General features: G+C 50.2%; 1 protein-coding gene across 22 annotated transcripts in view; it reads left to right on the forward strand.

Moving 5' to 3' along the window:
- The window catches only part of PTPRF (protein tyrosine phosphatase receptor type F), a 388,339-nt gene that overhangs the window by 322,515 nt on the left and 50,479 nt on the right, over positions 1-15,345 (forward strand). For 11 of the 22 annotated variants that reach the window (XM_054833252.1, XM_054833259.1, XM_054833256.1 and 8 more), the window contains 4 exons: positions 778-1,083; positions 3,977-4,170; positions 10,824-10,850; positions 13,136-13,253. In XM_054833252.1, coding sequence (XP_054689227.1) covers positions 778-1,083; positions 3,977-4,170; positions 10,824-10,850; positions 13,136-13,253 — 645 coding nt within the window. The remainder of the gene's footprint in view (positions 1-777; positions 1,084-3,976; positions 4,171-10,823; positions 10,851-13,135; positions 13,254-15,345) is intronic. The other 11 variants (XM_054833261.1, XM_054833266.1, XM_054833272.1 and 8 more) reach the window with 3 other exon arrangements.

Consider the following 15,345-nt stretch of genomic DNA (forward strand, 5'->3'; position numbering starts at 1 on the left):
GCAGGTGGTTTTTTGCCTGGAAGGGGACAAGACCTGCCTGCCTTCCCTTGTACAGCTCCATAGGCCAGGAAGCAAATGAGGCAGGTAACCAGCTTGGCAGGCATGAAGCAGTCAGTCCCAGATATTAGGCACACGTGCAAAGCAGCACAACCACGTTATCTCCTGTTTCCACATGGTGCCTGGCTCCCACCTGGGTCAGGGTGCAGCTCACAGCTGATGGTCGTGATTTCAAACCCCGCCTGGATGCACTCCAGCCAACCTCAGTCACCTGCTTTCCCCACCCTCTTTTGTTTCCTCCACTTGTCTAGGAGTGAGTTTTTGCAAGCCTTCGTACAATCTGGTGTGTGAGCTTCCCCTTCTGCCACTCTTGCCTTCTGTAGCTTCCTACCTCTTCTGGTTTCCATCTGCTTCAGATCTTCACTGAAAGCATCTTTCTTCTCCCTACCAGTCTCTCTCTCACACACCTCCCTCCTCCCCTTACTGCCATTTGTTGTGTTTGGTAAAGTGAGCGTCCAAAACTGCTTTGGGAAGAGGTGTTCTCTGATGCAGAACAGCACTTCTGTCTCCATGCTGTTCATCAGGCTTTCAAATACAAATTGCCCCTAGTGCCATCTTTGATGATCTGTGAGGAAGGCAGGCGGTTGTCCAGGAGGCTGCTGGCTGAATTTCCATGTGTATGTTCAGTGCTCAGTTGGCTGGGTAAAAGTTCCCTGTGCGTTTTGGTTTGTTCTTCCACTCATTTCCCTTCATTTCCCCACTTCATTTATTTATCCCCAGCCCCCTCCGCCCCACCCCAAGAAGTCGAGTGTGTAAGCACCAGCTCCACTACCATCCGGGTAAGTTGGGTGCCACCGCCTGCCCAGAGCCGCAATGGGGTCATCACCCAGTACTCCATTGCGTACCAGGCAGTGGAAGGAGATGACAACACCAAGCATGTGGTGGATGGCATTGGACGGGAGCACTCCAGCTGGGAGATCAAGGACCTGGAGAAATGGACCGAGTACAAGGTGTGGGTAAGGGCTCACACCGATGTGGGGCCAGGACCGGAGAGCATCCCTGTGCATGTGCGCACTGATGAGGATGGTAGGTGTTATGGAACAGCTCCTTCAGCTACCGTCTTGGGGTAACCAGGAGTCTCCTAGCTGAGTTGCTGGAAAAGGGGGGCAAGGGAGTGGGGATATTGGCCTGGGAGTGCTTTTTAAGCAGGACCAGAGGCTGTCAGGAGCAGTGCTTTGGGTCAACTGCTGCAGGTGGGGTAGGGGAATTGCTCTGCTGGCCCTCGCTCTGATACGATGGTTGCCTCCAGGCTGTGGGTCAGATGTCCTGGCGTGGTCCCACAAGGGTCCTGTGTGTGTTAGCAGTGCTTCCCGTGTGCGTGAGGAGCCATTACACTGCTTTGTCATTTTGGCTTGCTAGTGTTTGGTGGTGGTGGCTTCCATTTTACTGAAGGTAACGTGAGATCTCCCAGCTAAAGACTTCTCTCACATTGTGAGACCAGGACTTAAAGTTTACTTGTTGAGCTGAAATCCAGCAAACTAAAGAGGGGAAAATAAATCCATTTGAAACTTGTAGATATCGCAGGAAAGCTGCTTCCTGCCCCAGCTTCCAGGCAAGCCACAGCTTATATAAATCTGCTCTTCCATTCAAGAGTCAGAATATCGCATGTACAGAACACTTTACTGGATACGACAGCTTTAAAGAGAAATTGCTTTGTATTAGCAGGGCTGTCAGTTATGTCATCATGACTTAAGCCATTTCCTTTGAAAGTGCCAGAGCTCAGGGTGACAGTAGGAGCTTCCATGGTTTCATGCTGACCCCAGAAGCTGCAGATTTAATGGGAGAAGAAGGAGGTGCAGCATCCAGGCAAAGAAAGGATGATCTCTGCATTGCCCAGTCAGCGTAGCAAATTGAAACCAGACATGTTACAGTTTCCCTAAATGGGCTGCCACTGTCCCCCACGTCTCCGTGGCTCTGGAAGTGGCGTCTGGGAATGCTTGCTGACTGCGTTCCTGGGCTGGCAAACACATCTGTGCATCTCCTGCTGCCTGTATTGTTTGCTTCAGTTCTCATTCAGCAGAGTTGTAGCCCAGGGGAAGCTGCTACCCCAGAAATGTCGCAACAAGCCCACTCAGTTTTTGGGCACCGTGGTTGGACATTCCAGCTTAGCTGTCAGGAGTGATTTCATATCCCTCTGACATGCTGATGCTCAGTAGATACCCATGATGAAGGAATGAGAAATGCTAAACTGTGATCTGAAAACAAATTGAACTTTCCCTGTTTGGGTCTCAGGCGCAGCACATACCTCCTGTAATGGGGTAGGAGAGTGTTCCTCGAAACGCTGTCGTCTGTTCACATTCACATCTTTTCGTGTCCCCACGACATCCCCGTATCATGTCCTGCCGAGGTCCCCTGCCTTCTCTTGCCAGCAGAGCTTGACACACAGCTTCTGTCTGATTCTCGGGGAGGATGTGGTTTTTCGCTTGGACTCCCAACTGTGTGTGTGTGGGCAGGTGTCTTGCTAGGGCAGGAGAGCCCTGTGGCTTGTGCAAGGTCACTGCACTAAGTAAATTGTGGATTACAGCGTAGGCGGCTCCAGCCAGGAGGTGGTAACTATTCAAGCACAGCCCCCTCCGTTCCCATACCTTGAGCTGGCCTCATGGTGCTAACATGCTCCATTCCTCCTTTCTCTGTTTTATTTAATTATCTACAATTAAGAAGGACATCTGGGGAAAATAATGAATTGCCCTGCGGCTTAAAAACTGCGCTTACCTGCTGGGTAGCTGTTTCTTCCCATCTAGTTGGTTGAAATAGCAATACTCATTATGTCTGCTTGTCAGCTATCCATCCCTAATTATCTAATACTGATTATTTCTTGCTGTGTTGAGAATTGGGGCATACAGGGTTCCAGGCCCCTGGATTCTCCCGGACAGTGGAGGGTGGAAGGGGTCCTGCAGTAGAGGTGCTAGGATGGAGTCCTTCATTTGGGTACTGGGCACTCGCATGGCAGCGGTATCCTCTGTAGGGAGAGCACACCTCTGCTCCCAGCTGATTCAGCCGGAAGGAGCTCTCCAGGAGCAACTGAGAAGCTAATTTTTTAGCATTGACATTTTTGTCACAGTCAATGCAGGAGCAAAAAGTAATAAAGAGGTAATTTTTCCAAATGGTAAATAGGGTATAAATACATTTTTAAACGGGCCTCACCTTGCAAGAAAATTGATATTTTCTGGGCAGTGTAATTTTTCATTTTATTATCAAAAAGCATTCAGCTAGCCGTGCATGAAATACAGTCCCCAGAGCTGTCACAATCCCCACGGGCCCCTTTATCTGGCTGAGTTCAGTGACTGCTGTCTCTGAGCTCTGGGTTATTGTTTTAGGATGGTGCTTTTCCCCCTCATTAACCTCTTGCTGTCACAGGGGAAGAGCGTGTGTGCGCTCTGGCTGATGACGGGTACCAGGGCTCCCTGCAAGGCCGGTTCGGCGCCCAGTTGCGCTACCTGCGGCTGTTGGACTGCATTTAGATGTACACAGAGGGATCTGAGCAGAGTTGTTGTGACAGGCAGGATGCAAAGGCGACTTCAAAACCCCTGCCTCTGCCGCAGGGCACCCTGAGCTGCAGGTGGTTACCATATTCTTTATATTCTGCTATATTCTTGTGTTCTTCCTTGCTCCCCTACCACTGGAGACAAGAGGGATAGATGGACCTTGGGTCTGATCCAGCACAGTGGCTTTTATTAGGGGTGCTCCTGCACATCACAGTCGCGCTCTTTCCTACTGAGAGTAGCAAAAGCGCTTGGATGCTGGGAAAGGGTTGGGGATACGGTCGCTCTGGAAAACTGCAGTATGACCTCCGGGGCAGGTACAGGGAACTGGTGCCAGCAGGGCCATCTTTGCAGTGAGGTGGAGGGGAGATAACAAAGAAGAGGTAGCTGACAGCGGTTGTGTGGTCCCTGCTAACTGTCCATCCTGTGTGTTACAGTGCCCAGCGCCCCACCGCGAAAGGTGGAGGTAGAGTCTGTGAATTCAACTGCCATCCGGGTGAGCTGGAAGCTGCCCATCTCTAACAAGCAGCATGGGCAGATCCGTGGGTACCAGGTTACATACGTGAAGCTGGAAAACAACGAGCCCCGAGGGCAGCCAGTGATCAAGGACGTCATGCTGTCGGAAGCACAGGTACAGTGTGGGGACCATGGGCTGGCGGGCATGGCACCTTCCCTCTCCGCAGAGGGCCAGGCTGGCTGGATCCAAGTGTTTCTTGGCCTCCTCTTGCGGCTCCGGAGTGTGGGACTCAGCCCTGCCTGAGCAAGGCGAACAGTTTATCCCTAAACTGTGGTTTACAAATGGGTAAAAAGTTTAATTGGGAAAGGATTGCTGTAGGAAAGATGATGTATTGGACAATGCTCCTTTCTTACCCCTTCTCCGATACATACCTCTCTCTGCCCGCCACGTCCTGTGCAGACTCCAGCTGGAGCAAATTGTGTTTGCCAGTCAGGTTATAAACCTTTGGAGAGTTTTAAATAAGCCTTGAGTCTGATTCTTTCGTGCTGCTTTCTATGTTCAGGGCAAAGCTTCTCTCTCGACAGAGTCCACCAGGGTGCTTGCCTGCTTGTGGGGCACGGAGGGTGGCTCTGCACCGTTGGGTAGGCACAGCATGCCAGGCAGGGCAGCCCTACTCTGGCTCAGCAAAGCCTCCCTTCCCTCCTGCTTGTGCAAGGCAGGGACTTGACCTTGCATTGCCTCTTGAAACCAAACTGCAGGTGAAGTCAACTGAGTCTGGGAAAGGCTGGGGCGGCGGTGGGGGGAAGAGTGAGGTGCAGGCCCCCATCACCTGTAAATGACTTTGCCCTCTGCAATCCCCATTCTATTTATGTGATCTCCTGGATACCTCACTGGCCGTGAGCTGAGGCCCTGTTCCCACACAGTGCTCCAGACATGGTTATGAACTCTGCTCAGCCCAGCAATGTGCAGTTGCCTCTTTCCCAGGGTCCAGGGAAGTTTTTGGTGTCCTGTCTGTGATGAAATACAACTCCTCTTTGGAGCAACGGTCCTTCGTCCTAGATGACCCATGCTGTTCTCAACAAAGATAATCGTATAAATGAAGTACAGGATCTGCTGCTGTTGGAAGCAACGAGTAATCGATTCAGAGCTGGCTTGCTTGAATGATGCCCAATATAAATACTGGAGAGCTGCAACGATTAATTGATCTGTCTCCTGAACGCAGCTGTGAATCATTTATACGTTTGTCAGTGGGGAGTGGAGTGCACAGAGGCGGCTTTACTCCCCATTCATATTCTGAAGGATAAAACTCAGTAATAATGTGGAAGGGGAAAACTTTAAAGAGAGAAAATGCTTTGAGGGTCCTTGCAGTGCTGTCTGGGGCACATGTCTGTTTACGTTTCAGATGTTGCTTTGTTTTAATCATTAGAAAAGCTGCTTGCTGCCCTTTACTTATTCCAGGAGGATATAATCTTCTGTGTTGTTTGAACAATTGATGCTGTGTTGTTCAGCTGGAGTTTGGAGTTAATGGGTTGGTCCCAAGCGTAGGTGGGCGAAGTTGGCAATGTTGTTCTTGTTGGTGTTTTCAAATATTTTATGCTTGCCCAGCCAGTTTTGCTTTCAATCCTTACTCATACATTTCAGAGAGAGAAACCCCATGCTAATGTGCAGGAGTGAGGATGCCAGAGCCAGAAACCTTCCAAGGAGTGCTGGATTTTGCATTATTTTGAATGTGTGCATCAAGGAGGCAAGTTGCTTGAAGCTTCCTGGCCTGTTGGACCACTTACCAGTCTTTTCATATTTGGTGTGGGAAAGTTCTGGATTGCTGTGATTTTATTTTTTTTCGGGTGTGTATGGTGCTGCACTCATCTGCTGTAGTTTTTGGATGGAAGTGAAGGCCAAAAGATAGTTGCGGGGAAGTGACTACTCTGGAGGATTCATGTCACTCTTGGCATAAACTAATGATGACCCCGCAGGGGAGAGGTTTCGCTGACTTGGCAGAAATCTCTATTTCCCAAAAGAGTGAGAAGCCAGGCATGACCTGTGCTTGTGATGAAATACATCTGCTCCAGAAGCTGAGGAATCCTGTAAGAGCTGCCATCTTTCAGTACAGCAGTGCATGTCTTTGCAAACAGCCATATCAAACTTTAATGAGTAGTCTTGGAAGAGTTATCTTCTATGGAAGGAAACAAAAAGATTCACTGGAACACCTGTCCCTGAAGGTCGCAGGATGAAGATGGCCAGAATATAGCCACAGTTCAGTACTCATAAACATTCATAAACATTTATACCAGTGCACAAAGAGAGAATTAAACTGATTGAAAATCTGAGGTCAGAGAAGAAATTCTTTGGACATGCAGGCAGAGCTCTCCTGCCTAGCCAGGCTGTCTGCTGATTTTGAGTAGGTATGTACCACATAATCTGCTTCCTGCAGATGGTATGAAGACACTGGTATTAAAGCTGACTCATGATTTTTCCTGATTGAAGATGAGAAATGTAGAGAGAGTAAACGAAGATGAAAGGAAAAAGAAAAGGGAACAGAGATGTTAGCTATGCAGATAATAGAGATTCTGAGTTTTCAAAACTGTTTGAGCAGAAAGGAGTAAAACATCAGCAGAGAAGTGGGGGCCCTGTTCCTGGAGAGATCACATTTTATTTTACAGCCTCCTGCATAGGGAGAGTAATCAGTTGTTAGGAAGGTCCTGCAATGGAGCTGAGGCCTCTCCCTCCCCTCTGTGGCTGCGCCTGTGACTGATTACCTCCGTCAGACTTCTCTGTGCCTTCTAGTCTGAGCTCTCACCTCCTACTGACAGACTGACGGACAAGCAAATGTGACCATACACTGTGAGGGAGCGCCCAGGGAGAGCGTGTGTGGCTGCAGAGCTGGGTCGGATACCCACACCACCTCCTGCACAGGCACTGCCCATCACAGCTCGGCCAGATCCTATGGTGGGCAATGGTAGAAGATTCATTTCTGTGCCCTGGGTCTTGTGCACAATGCATCTGAGCACCAAGAGAGCACCTTTGAAAGGAGCAGGGGCACCAGTGCAGGGTCTCAGCTGCTCTCCACCACTCTCATACAAGTCCTTGCTGGCTTGAGGGAGTAGGAGATAGCAGGGCCATAGGGCACAAGCATTAGGTTCTTCAGAGGCGGGCAGGGCCCCACATGTTTTCCTTGGTCTCCAATCCCTAGGCAGGTGCAGCGTGCTAAGAGGAGCAGTAGGTTTGATCCCCTCCATCCCTTCCCAAGTCCCAGTCCTACGTGCCCTGCAGAGTACAGCGCTGAGCAGTGCCAGGCGGCAATGCTCGGTCTGGAGCACCAGGCGCAAAGGAGGCGGCAGGTCCAGGGGAGGACAGGCCTTCCCTTTTGGGTTCCCGGGAAAGTGTGACTCGTTTGCTCTTCCCAAGACAAGGCAGCAAGTCCTTGTGTGAATCTAGCTGTTGACCCATTGTGTCCTGCTCCCAGCCTGCTTGTCCTCAGCCCAGACAGGACTTTCTCCCCATGCTGCAGTGTGGCCTCAACAACTGCTGCTGCCCTCGACTGTGCAGCATATTTGCCGGGGCACCTGCTGCCTGCATCACTCTGGGGATGCAGCGTGCACATCAGCCTCGCTGCTTACAGCCCTCTGCAGATCCAGCCTGCCCAGAGAGCTTTGCAGTACTTCTGCTGCTGGGAGCTGGCTGGGTACAAGGAGGTCAGGTTTTGTGCAGGGGAGACTCCTGCCACTGCCTCCTCCTGCTCTGCGAACAGAGTCATGGCAGGGGAGAGATGTGCTGCCCATGAGAAGGGCTGCAGGCTCACAGGAGGATTGTGTGGTCTTTGCAGGCGGCACTTCTCCATCCAGCATGCAGACCGAGCTTGCTCCAGAAGAGCAGGAAGAGGTAACAGCAAGCACCTGAAGCTGTTGGACTGAGATCAAAGGAGAAAGGGGAAGCAGAGACTCCTATTCTCCCTGGGCAGTGCCCACCCCAGGCATAACACAGAGGAATTTACAGCCTCCCTCTTTTGCTGGGTGATAGTCAAGGATCTTTATCTAAATCTATTTGGAACATCTCCTCATGCATGTGTACTTGTCTAGGTAAGAGTTTGCCGTGGAGGTGAGATGTACTCTGCTTCATAAGTGGAACAAAACTGAAAGGCATCATCCAAGAGGCATTTCAGTAAAGAACAGAGGTGAGGTTCAGGAGCCCTCAGACCCCTCCGCATCCCACAAGCTGAGCACCCAGGTTTACATCTGGAGTTTCACTGTTGCACCACGGTCACTGAAGCGGAGAAGGATCTGTAGGAAGGCCACAATATCCACTTCCCATAGCTGGTGCTGTTTAGGAGGGCTTGAGTCTGTCTTTTGCAAGAGCCATGGTCAGGGAAAACAGCCATTCCCTGGTGAGACATGACTACGCTGTGCAGTGTTGAAGTGTAAAATGAAACGTTAAGGCATTGCAGCTGCCATAAATACACACTGTTAGCTTTAGCACTTCCCTGAGCCACCCTGCCTCATGCACACAGCTCTGTCTGAGTTCTTTTTATGACAGCTCCTGGGCTTTTCAGATCAATTTGTCTTACTGACCAACCTTAAACAGTTAAGAAGCAATTGAGCTAGTTTAAGGAAGGAAACGTTTTGATCTGCAGACGATATTTTCATAATGAAACTGAATTTATACCAGGGTATTTATGTGGACCTGGCTTTTCACTGTTATTCCTCCAGCACAGATCTCAAGGTGTTTCTTTGCACTCTGATCTGATGCAAGATTAAAGTCCACTGAAACTTAAGAGCAAACAGAGTTTGAACATTAAACACTTGGTCTAAAATCCTAGTGGGTGATAAACTCCCTGCTGTGGTGTGAGCTGCAGTAGCCCTCTGAGCCCGGCTCTACTCTGCTGTTCATTGCAGTGGGGTGTCACCTTTGCTCCTGCAGCCTTGTGGCGGCAGGTTGGGGTGTTACTGTCCATGTGGCCCCCGTCCATCAGGGACATGGTGTTAGAGCAGAAGTATACTTCTGGGAGAAAGAGCTACCAGGCCTCGTATCCTTCCTGTAGCAAGACTTTTGCCAGGTTTTAGATCAGCAGGGCAGAGTGTGTGGCTGTTGACCATGGTGTGGGCTGGCTGGCGCAGGTAGGACATCAACAGCAATGACTTGGGTTGAGCTAAGCATGCAACACTGGAAATAACACCAAGATGTGTGTGGAAAAGAGGGCCTTTAGTGACCATAATACTTAGCGAGGGCCTTGGATTTATAGGAAGTCTTTAGGGACAGCTTGACCTCTTCGCTGAAATTAAATTTTAAGATGGTTTAGGGGTATAATGCTACAGCAGTCTCATGGCATCAAATAAGTGAACTATAATAAAAGCTTAGAGGAACATTTCTCCAATAGCTGCTTCTTTCTGAATTTAGAGAATAAAATAACAAATATTTTGAAGGTATGCCATGTATTTTACTGCTGAGGAGAGTACTCTGCCACTGTGATAGGCTGCAGCCTGTGAAAGCCACCTCAAATAGCCTGAGTATAAAAGGCAACCTGTAGCTTTAATACCATTTAGTACTTCTGCCGCACTTGAAGGTTCCCAGGCACTAAAGCAGCGTTAGCTGAGGAAGTCAGTATCTGAGCGCCATTTCACAGCTGGCAGCTCAGGCTCAGAAGCAAGGCTTGCCAAGGCTCACACTGTGAGTCAGGGGCAATAATGCCTATCTTGCACTTTCATCTCTGTGCTTGAACCCATCGACCAGTGCTTCCTCCAGGCAGCTTTAGTAACCTGAGATGTAATGCATCACCTTGGCTGAGAGAGCTCACTGTGATCTCTGCAAACCTTCCTTTGGTGCATCAACCACAAAGAACACTGCTACGGGCATGCGTGGCAGCAGCCAAGGTCTGCTAAGTCTCACCACCCCAATGCAGCTTTGATGCCTTAGAACCCCAAATCCAACCAGAAGCCTGTGTGTTCCCTCTTCAGAGCCCTAATTGAGCTACCATGGCTGGGAATCCACGTGAGCTTTTGCTGGGAAATGGTTTGTGTAGAAGTCTTACCTGCAGGGCTGCTCTTGCCAAATGAGTGTTTGCCACTTGGTGTTGTGTAATTGGGAGCAAGAAGCTGTTTCCTCAGTACACGCACCAGTTTTGAGCCTTGCTCCAAGCCACGCAGCGCCATTGGAGAGGAGCAGCTTAGTATGGAGTTGTGGGTAAGATCTCAGCCTCTTTGGCACTGTTTACAAGAGATGGCATCTCTCAGTTTTCTGAGATCCCAAGAGCATTTTCTTGCAAATGATACAGGAAAGAGTAGCTCTGTGAATGTTGCACTGGTGCTCCCCTGCAAAGAGTGTCCTCTGAGTTTTGTGTGTTGAAGTCTTTGGTTCTCAGCAAGAGATGATGGCTGGAGAATCACTAGGACAGAAACTGGAGATAAGGCCACAAAGCTGTTGTGAGTGACTTGTGGGGCAGCAGTCAGCCCCAGAGCCTTGTTGATACAAAATGTTTCCTCTCGCTTCTGCTTGTGGAAGAGGCAGAAAAGTGCAAACAAAGCCAGAAGGGGAGAGGACTGCAAAGTTAGGAAGTGGTGACCTCTCCATCCATGTGAGAAGGAAGCTCTTTGCCCCTGTTTGTGTGAATGATCTCAGACCTTCTGCTCAGGCTAGCAGCATGTAGAAAATTGCTCTGTGCCATTTCTTCCCTTGGTACAGCCTGTGCCAAGTTACCCTCTGTGTATAAGTGTTGTAATCCCCCCAACCCAGTCCTGCTAACCCCTGCTGTTGTCATCGTCATCCCTTTCCTACACGTTGCCCCTTAAAATTCTGTGTCTCCATTTTTCTCTCCTCCTTCCTTTCTCCCCCGTCAGTGGAGAGCTGAGGACTCCGTCGACCATGTAAGTACCACTTGTGTGTATTCCAGGTTGGAAAAGAGGGGTTTGGTAAATCGATTTGTGAATTTTGTAGACACAGTGCTGTCAAAACATCCCTTTCACTCCCTTAATGAGGCTGGAGAGTTACATTGTGAAACCTTCCACAAGCAGCAAATCCAGAGAAAATTGGCATTTAGATTGCTACTAAATGCAGAAAAGCAATTGACATTTCCTATAATCTGTATTTCCAGCTTGTTGCAGTGCAGTTTTAGGCAGGCTCAAGTGATCGACTCAGGAGGTGCATCCTACTTTCTGCAGTAGTTGGCCTACCGAGTTACACGGTAAAATTAGATATATAATCTTTAAACCACATTGATCGTAGTCATGAAAAATAACCTACACTCTCAACCGTGACCTTTGGCTGAAACACAGATAGTAATAAGAAAACAATCACATTTAAACAGTTAAATTCAATTTTTCCCACATAATTTTGAAATATAAATTTGGAGGAACAAACTAGAAAATGACCTTTTTAGAGTCAGCAATTCAATTACGTGCCCTACTGTGAGCTTCCCTGGCACGATGCATTTCTCCTCCTGCTTTATATGGAGGATTCTCGCTCGGAGTGGCTTTGTCATGACAGCACTGTGTTTACATTATGCAATCAGACCTTCTTTCATCCATCCCTCGTCTCTCCCCTCCTCCCAGCTCGCTTGCTTTGCTCCCGGTGGCATGCTATTGCGTGAGAATTTCTCTTTGCATGGATTTGGGAGGAGTGAATTCTCTTGGGATGTTCAGAGTCTGCAGGTTTTGTGTGAGTGCTTCCCCTGCGGGTCCATTGGCACCGATCGGACTGCGCGTCCACTCACCCGCACACACGATCTGCTGCAGGGGCGGAGTTGGGATTGGACTCTGGTTCACACGGTGATTTTGGCGGGGTTCTTGTTGGTGCTTGTTGATTTTTCTCTGGGCTGGCTGGTTCCGCGATGGTAACACGGTGATTTTGATGAGTAAGCCTGGGCAGGTAACCTGAACCAGCAGCACTGACTGGAAATCAGCAGGTTTAATAGCGTGGGTGTTTGTGTGAGTGATGGGAGACTGACTGTGCTCAACCACCAGCGCCCCTCGTACCCCTGAAGCTGGCAGGGATCCCCTGGGCAGAGATCAGACCCTTGGAGCAGCATCTAACAGTGCCTGTGCTGCCTGTCCTCAGCGACTCGAGGTTAACCCTCTCCGTCTCTGCTCTTCTCCTTGTCTGAAAGAGTAAATAACCAACCCAGAGCCTCTGCCTCCTTTCCAAAAGCTTCCCAGCCCCTTCTCCAGCCTGGTTGTCTCTTGTTCCCTCACCTGATGGGTTATTAGTGCCAATGGCCCTGGTCCCTTTCATAGCAGATCCCACAGATGAACACAGTTCAGGGGTACCTGCCCTGAGCTCACAGAGAGCTGCTGGGAGCGGCTGAGCTCACTGTGCTTGCTCATTTGCAGGCCTGGCCAGCTGGGCTTGGCACGAGTCACGTTGCTGCTGGAGGCCAGGAGGGAGGAGCGGTGCTCCCCTCTTTGATCTCAAATTGAAGTGCAGAGCCATGCCCTCCTCCTGCCCAGAGGAAGCCAGAACTTGCAAGGGTGCTAGCACCCTGCCGAGTCCGCCCTTCTCCCAGACCTCCCACGGCACAGGGTTTTCCCTCCAGGTCTTGCCAACGCCTTGCACTGACCTCGTCCCATCCCCGCAACGCTGTGCCTGGCAAGGAGGATGAACACCGTGCTGTAGCGCTGCAGGTGCTCCCTGCCCGGGGCCCCCCGCCCCTGCGTTGCCTCTCTGTGCTCCCTGCGGCTCTGTTGCAAGAAGCAACTTTTAAAATCCCCAAATTAGCCCCCAAGAGGTTTCCGCAGCTAGCTGAACTGACTTTTGCTCTGGTTCACAGCTCCACAGTCCTCTTACTCTCAGGCTTGCTGCGGCAGGGTGGCTCTGGCTTCACCCAGGACCATCTCTGCAGCAGATCTCCCTCTTGGCAGAAGCTGTGGGAGAGCACAGCTGCTGACACAGGTTGCTGGTGGGTCCCTGGAAAGGCCAAATGTTAGAGGCAGGGGTTGAAATTAGGCAGGTGAGTGTTGGAGTGACAGCGATTGTTGTTTGCTGTCTCTGTGCGAGATGTCTGTGCTGGAGTGCAATGCATGAGTGTGAGCCAGCGAGTGTGTCGGTGTGTTGCTGTTGGAGACGCCGACCCCAGTGCCCTCCTTTTGCTCACTCCAGTAACAACTGTTTGCTCTTCTCGTTTGCCTCTTTCTCTGCCTCATGGATGCACTCCCAGGAGACAGTCATTGGAGGCCTGCTGCCGGAAACCACCTACTCCGTCACGGTCGCTGCCTACACCACCAAAGGAGATGGTGCCCGCAGCAAGCCAAAAGTCATCACCACCACAGGGGCAGGTGAGTGTGGGCAGCAGATGCCGCAGCCTTGTAGGGGTGGTGGTAAAACATCCCAAGAGGTGTATGGGGAGTATGGCCAAGGTACCTGTACAGAAGGAGGCGAGAGGGCTGGAGATGCTGCAGAGGTACATACTCTCCAGCCCTTAATTACAGGCTTTGCCGCTGGATCATCTGAGCAAAGTGCAGCAAACAGATGGACAGACACTGCCAGGGCCTGTGAGAGAGCAATGAAACTCATGGGTCTGAGCTCATCTGCGTAGTCCAGAGACCTGGGAAGAGAAAGCCTGAAAGTCCAGGCCCTCCCTCGGCTTTGGAGTCATGGCCTGTCCTCACCTTGTTCCCTAGGCAAGTGCCATTTCTTGCTTCCTGCGGTGACTGCCGTGCCGCCTGGGATGGCCCCTGGCTTCTCAGAGGTGCTTCTCAGCTCTCCCCGGGGCTTACATAGCCGCTACTCCTGCCTCCCCAGGCTTACATAGCTGAGCCCAGCTGCTCCTAGAGCCGTGGTAAAATCTGGAATACAACAAATCCTGCCATAGGAGTGCTGTGGACACAACTTCTAGGTCCTGGTGATCCCAGCCAGTTCAGTTCTGCTGTCTCAGTAGAGACTCGTACCCTGTGCCTAGTGCAACACAGGAGCCTCGGCCTGGAGCGGGGGCACCCAGGAGCTCATCAGGTGCTGTCCTCCGGATGCGGTCAAGCTTGCCTTTGGCAATGGCACCAACTAGTTGACATTGTCTTGTCCTCGATTTCCACTCACTAGACCTGTCCTACAACCAATAGTCTTGCTGCTTCCTCACACCAGCCGCAGGAACAGTATTTACCACTTGTTATTATGGGAATGGAGCTCGTGCAAACTAAGAGCGTTTGTTCCTGGTGCTTTTAAACAAGGAACAGCTTGCCATCTCCTCCGCGCTGCATATGGGGAGCTCCAGAGGTAGTTTCCACTGTCACAATCTCAAATGCTGTCTCCCTTGTGCCTCGCCATGATGTATGCTCTGTTCATCAAATTGCTACAGCTGTCCTATAAACAGGAAAGCCTTCCTAAACATCCCGGTGTTGCACTGTAAACCACAGTGGGTCTTCCCATGTTATGATGCACATTTAAAGTTAATATTCGGAATCAGCTTTGAAAATAATGTGTCCCTTAATACTAGCTGCTGCTAGACATTGTATTATGAGTGCAAGGAGGATGGCACTGGCAGTGGAAATGTAATTGTATGTCTTAAATACCTACAAAACCACCCCCAGAGCTGCCTTTGTACAGGCGCGTCTGCAGGCTTGACCTCAAAGGGGAGTGTTGGTATCGCCCTCTGATGGCAAAATCGGGGCATAATTCTGTCAAAAACGTTTTTCTCTTGTGCTCATCTGTGGGCTCATAGATTTCAAAACCGTGCAAGGATATTTGACTAGGTTTGGCTGCAATCTCATTTTCATTTTCGTATCAATGGCCCCATCCCTTTGATTCTTCCCTATCAGTTGATTTGTTTACAAATCTGAGCTGATGTGAAGTGAAGACGCATCCTTTTTTTAACTGAAGGATATCAAGGTATTAAACCATCAATTTAAAGCCATCAGTTCCTAACCAGTGACGGCAACACCCCTTGACTTGTGCAGCATAAGCAAAAATCCTGTGGAACGCTTGTGTTCACCTCTCACATCGACACTGACATCACGAATCTGCTCATCAGCCAAACCAAAATGTATTCTGATGGCAAACAGCCCGCCCAGCTCTGCTCGCTGCCTCTGCAGATGGTAAAACTGCAAGGTTTCAGGATGAAATTTGTCTGCCTCCAGACAGATCAGGGCGCTGGACTCGGGCTTCTGTGTCTGTTGTGCTACAGTGCACTAGGGCCAGCATGGCCTGGTGCTGTGCGCTAGCTGGAGTGTCTGAAGACCACTGATTGGGAGGACAGGATTCAGATCTTCTCTGAGATAAATATGATGCTTTGAGGTACCTTAAACCTTTCCTGTAAAAGGGGATGAATTTGGGGGCTGGATATGGCTGAATTTATTGCCTGTTTAGATGGCAGCACATGGGAAATGGCAGCCAAGAGCTGGCTGGCTCCAGCTTCCCTCGCCACCGGATTAGGGT

The sequence above is a fragment of the Grus americana genome, chromosome 8 (genome assembly GCF_028858705.1).
Source record: "Grus americana isolate bGruAme1 chromosome 8, bGruAme1.mat, whole genome shotgun sequence".
NCBI classification, from domain to species: domain Eukaryota; kingdom Metazoa; phylum Chordata; class Aves; order Gruiformes; family Gruidae; genus Grus; species Grus americana.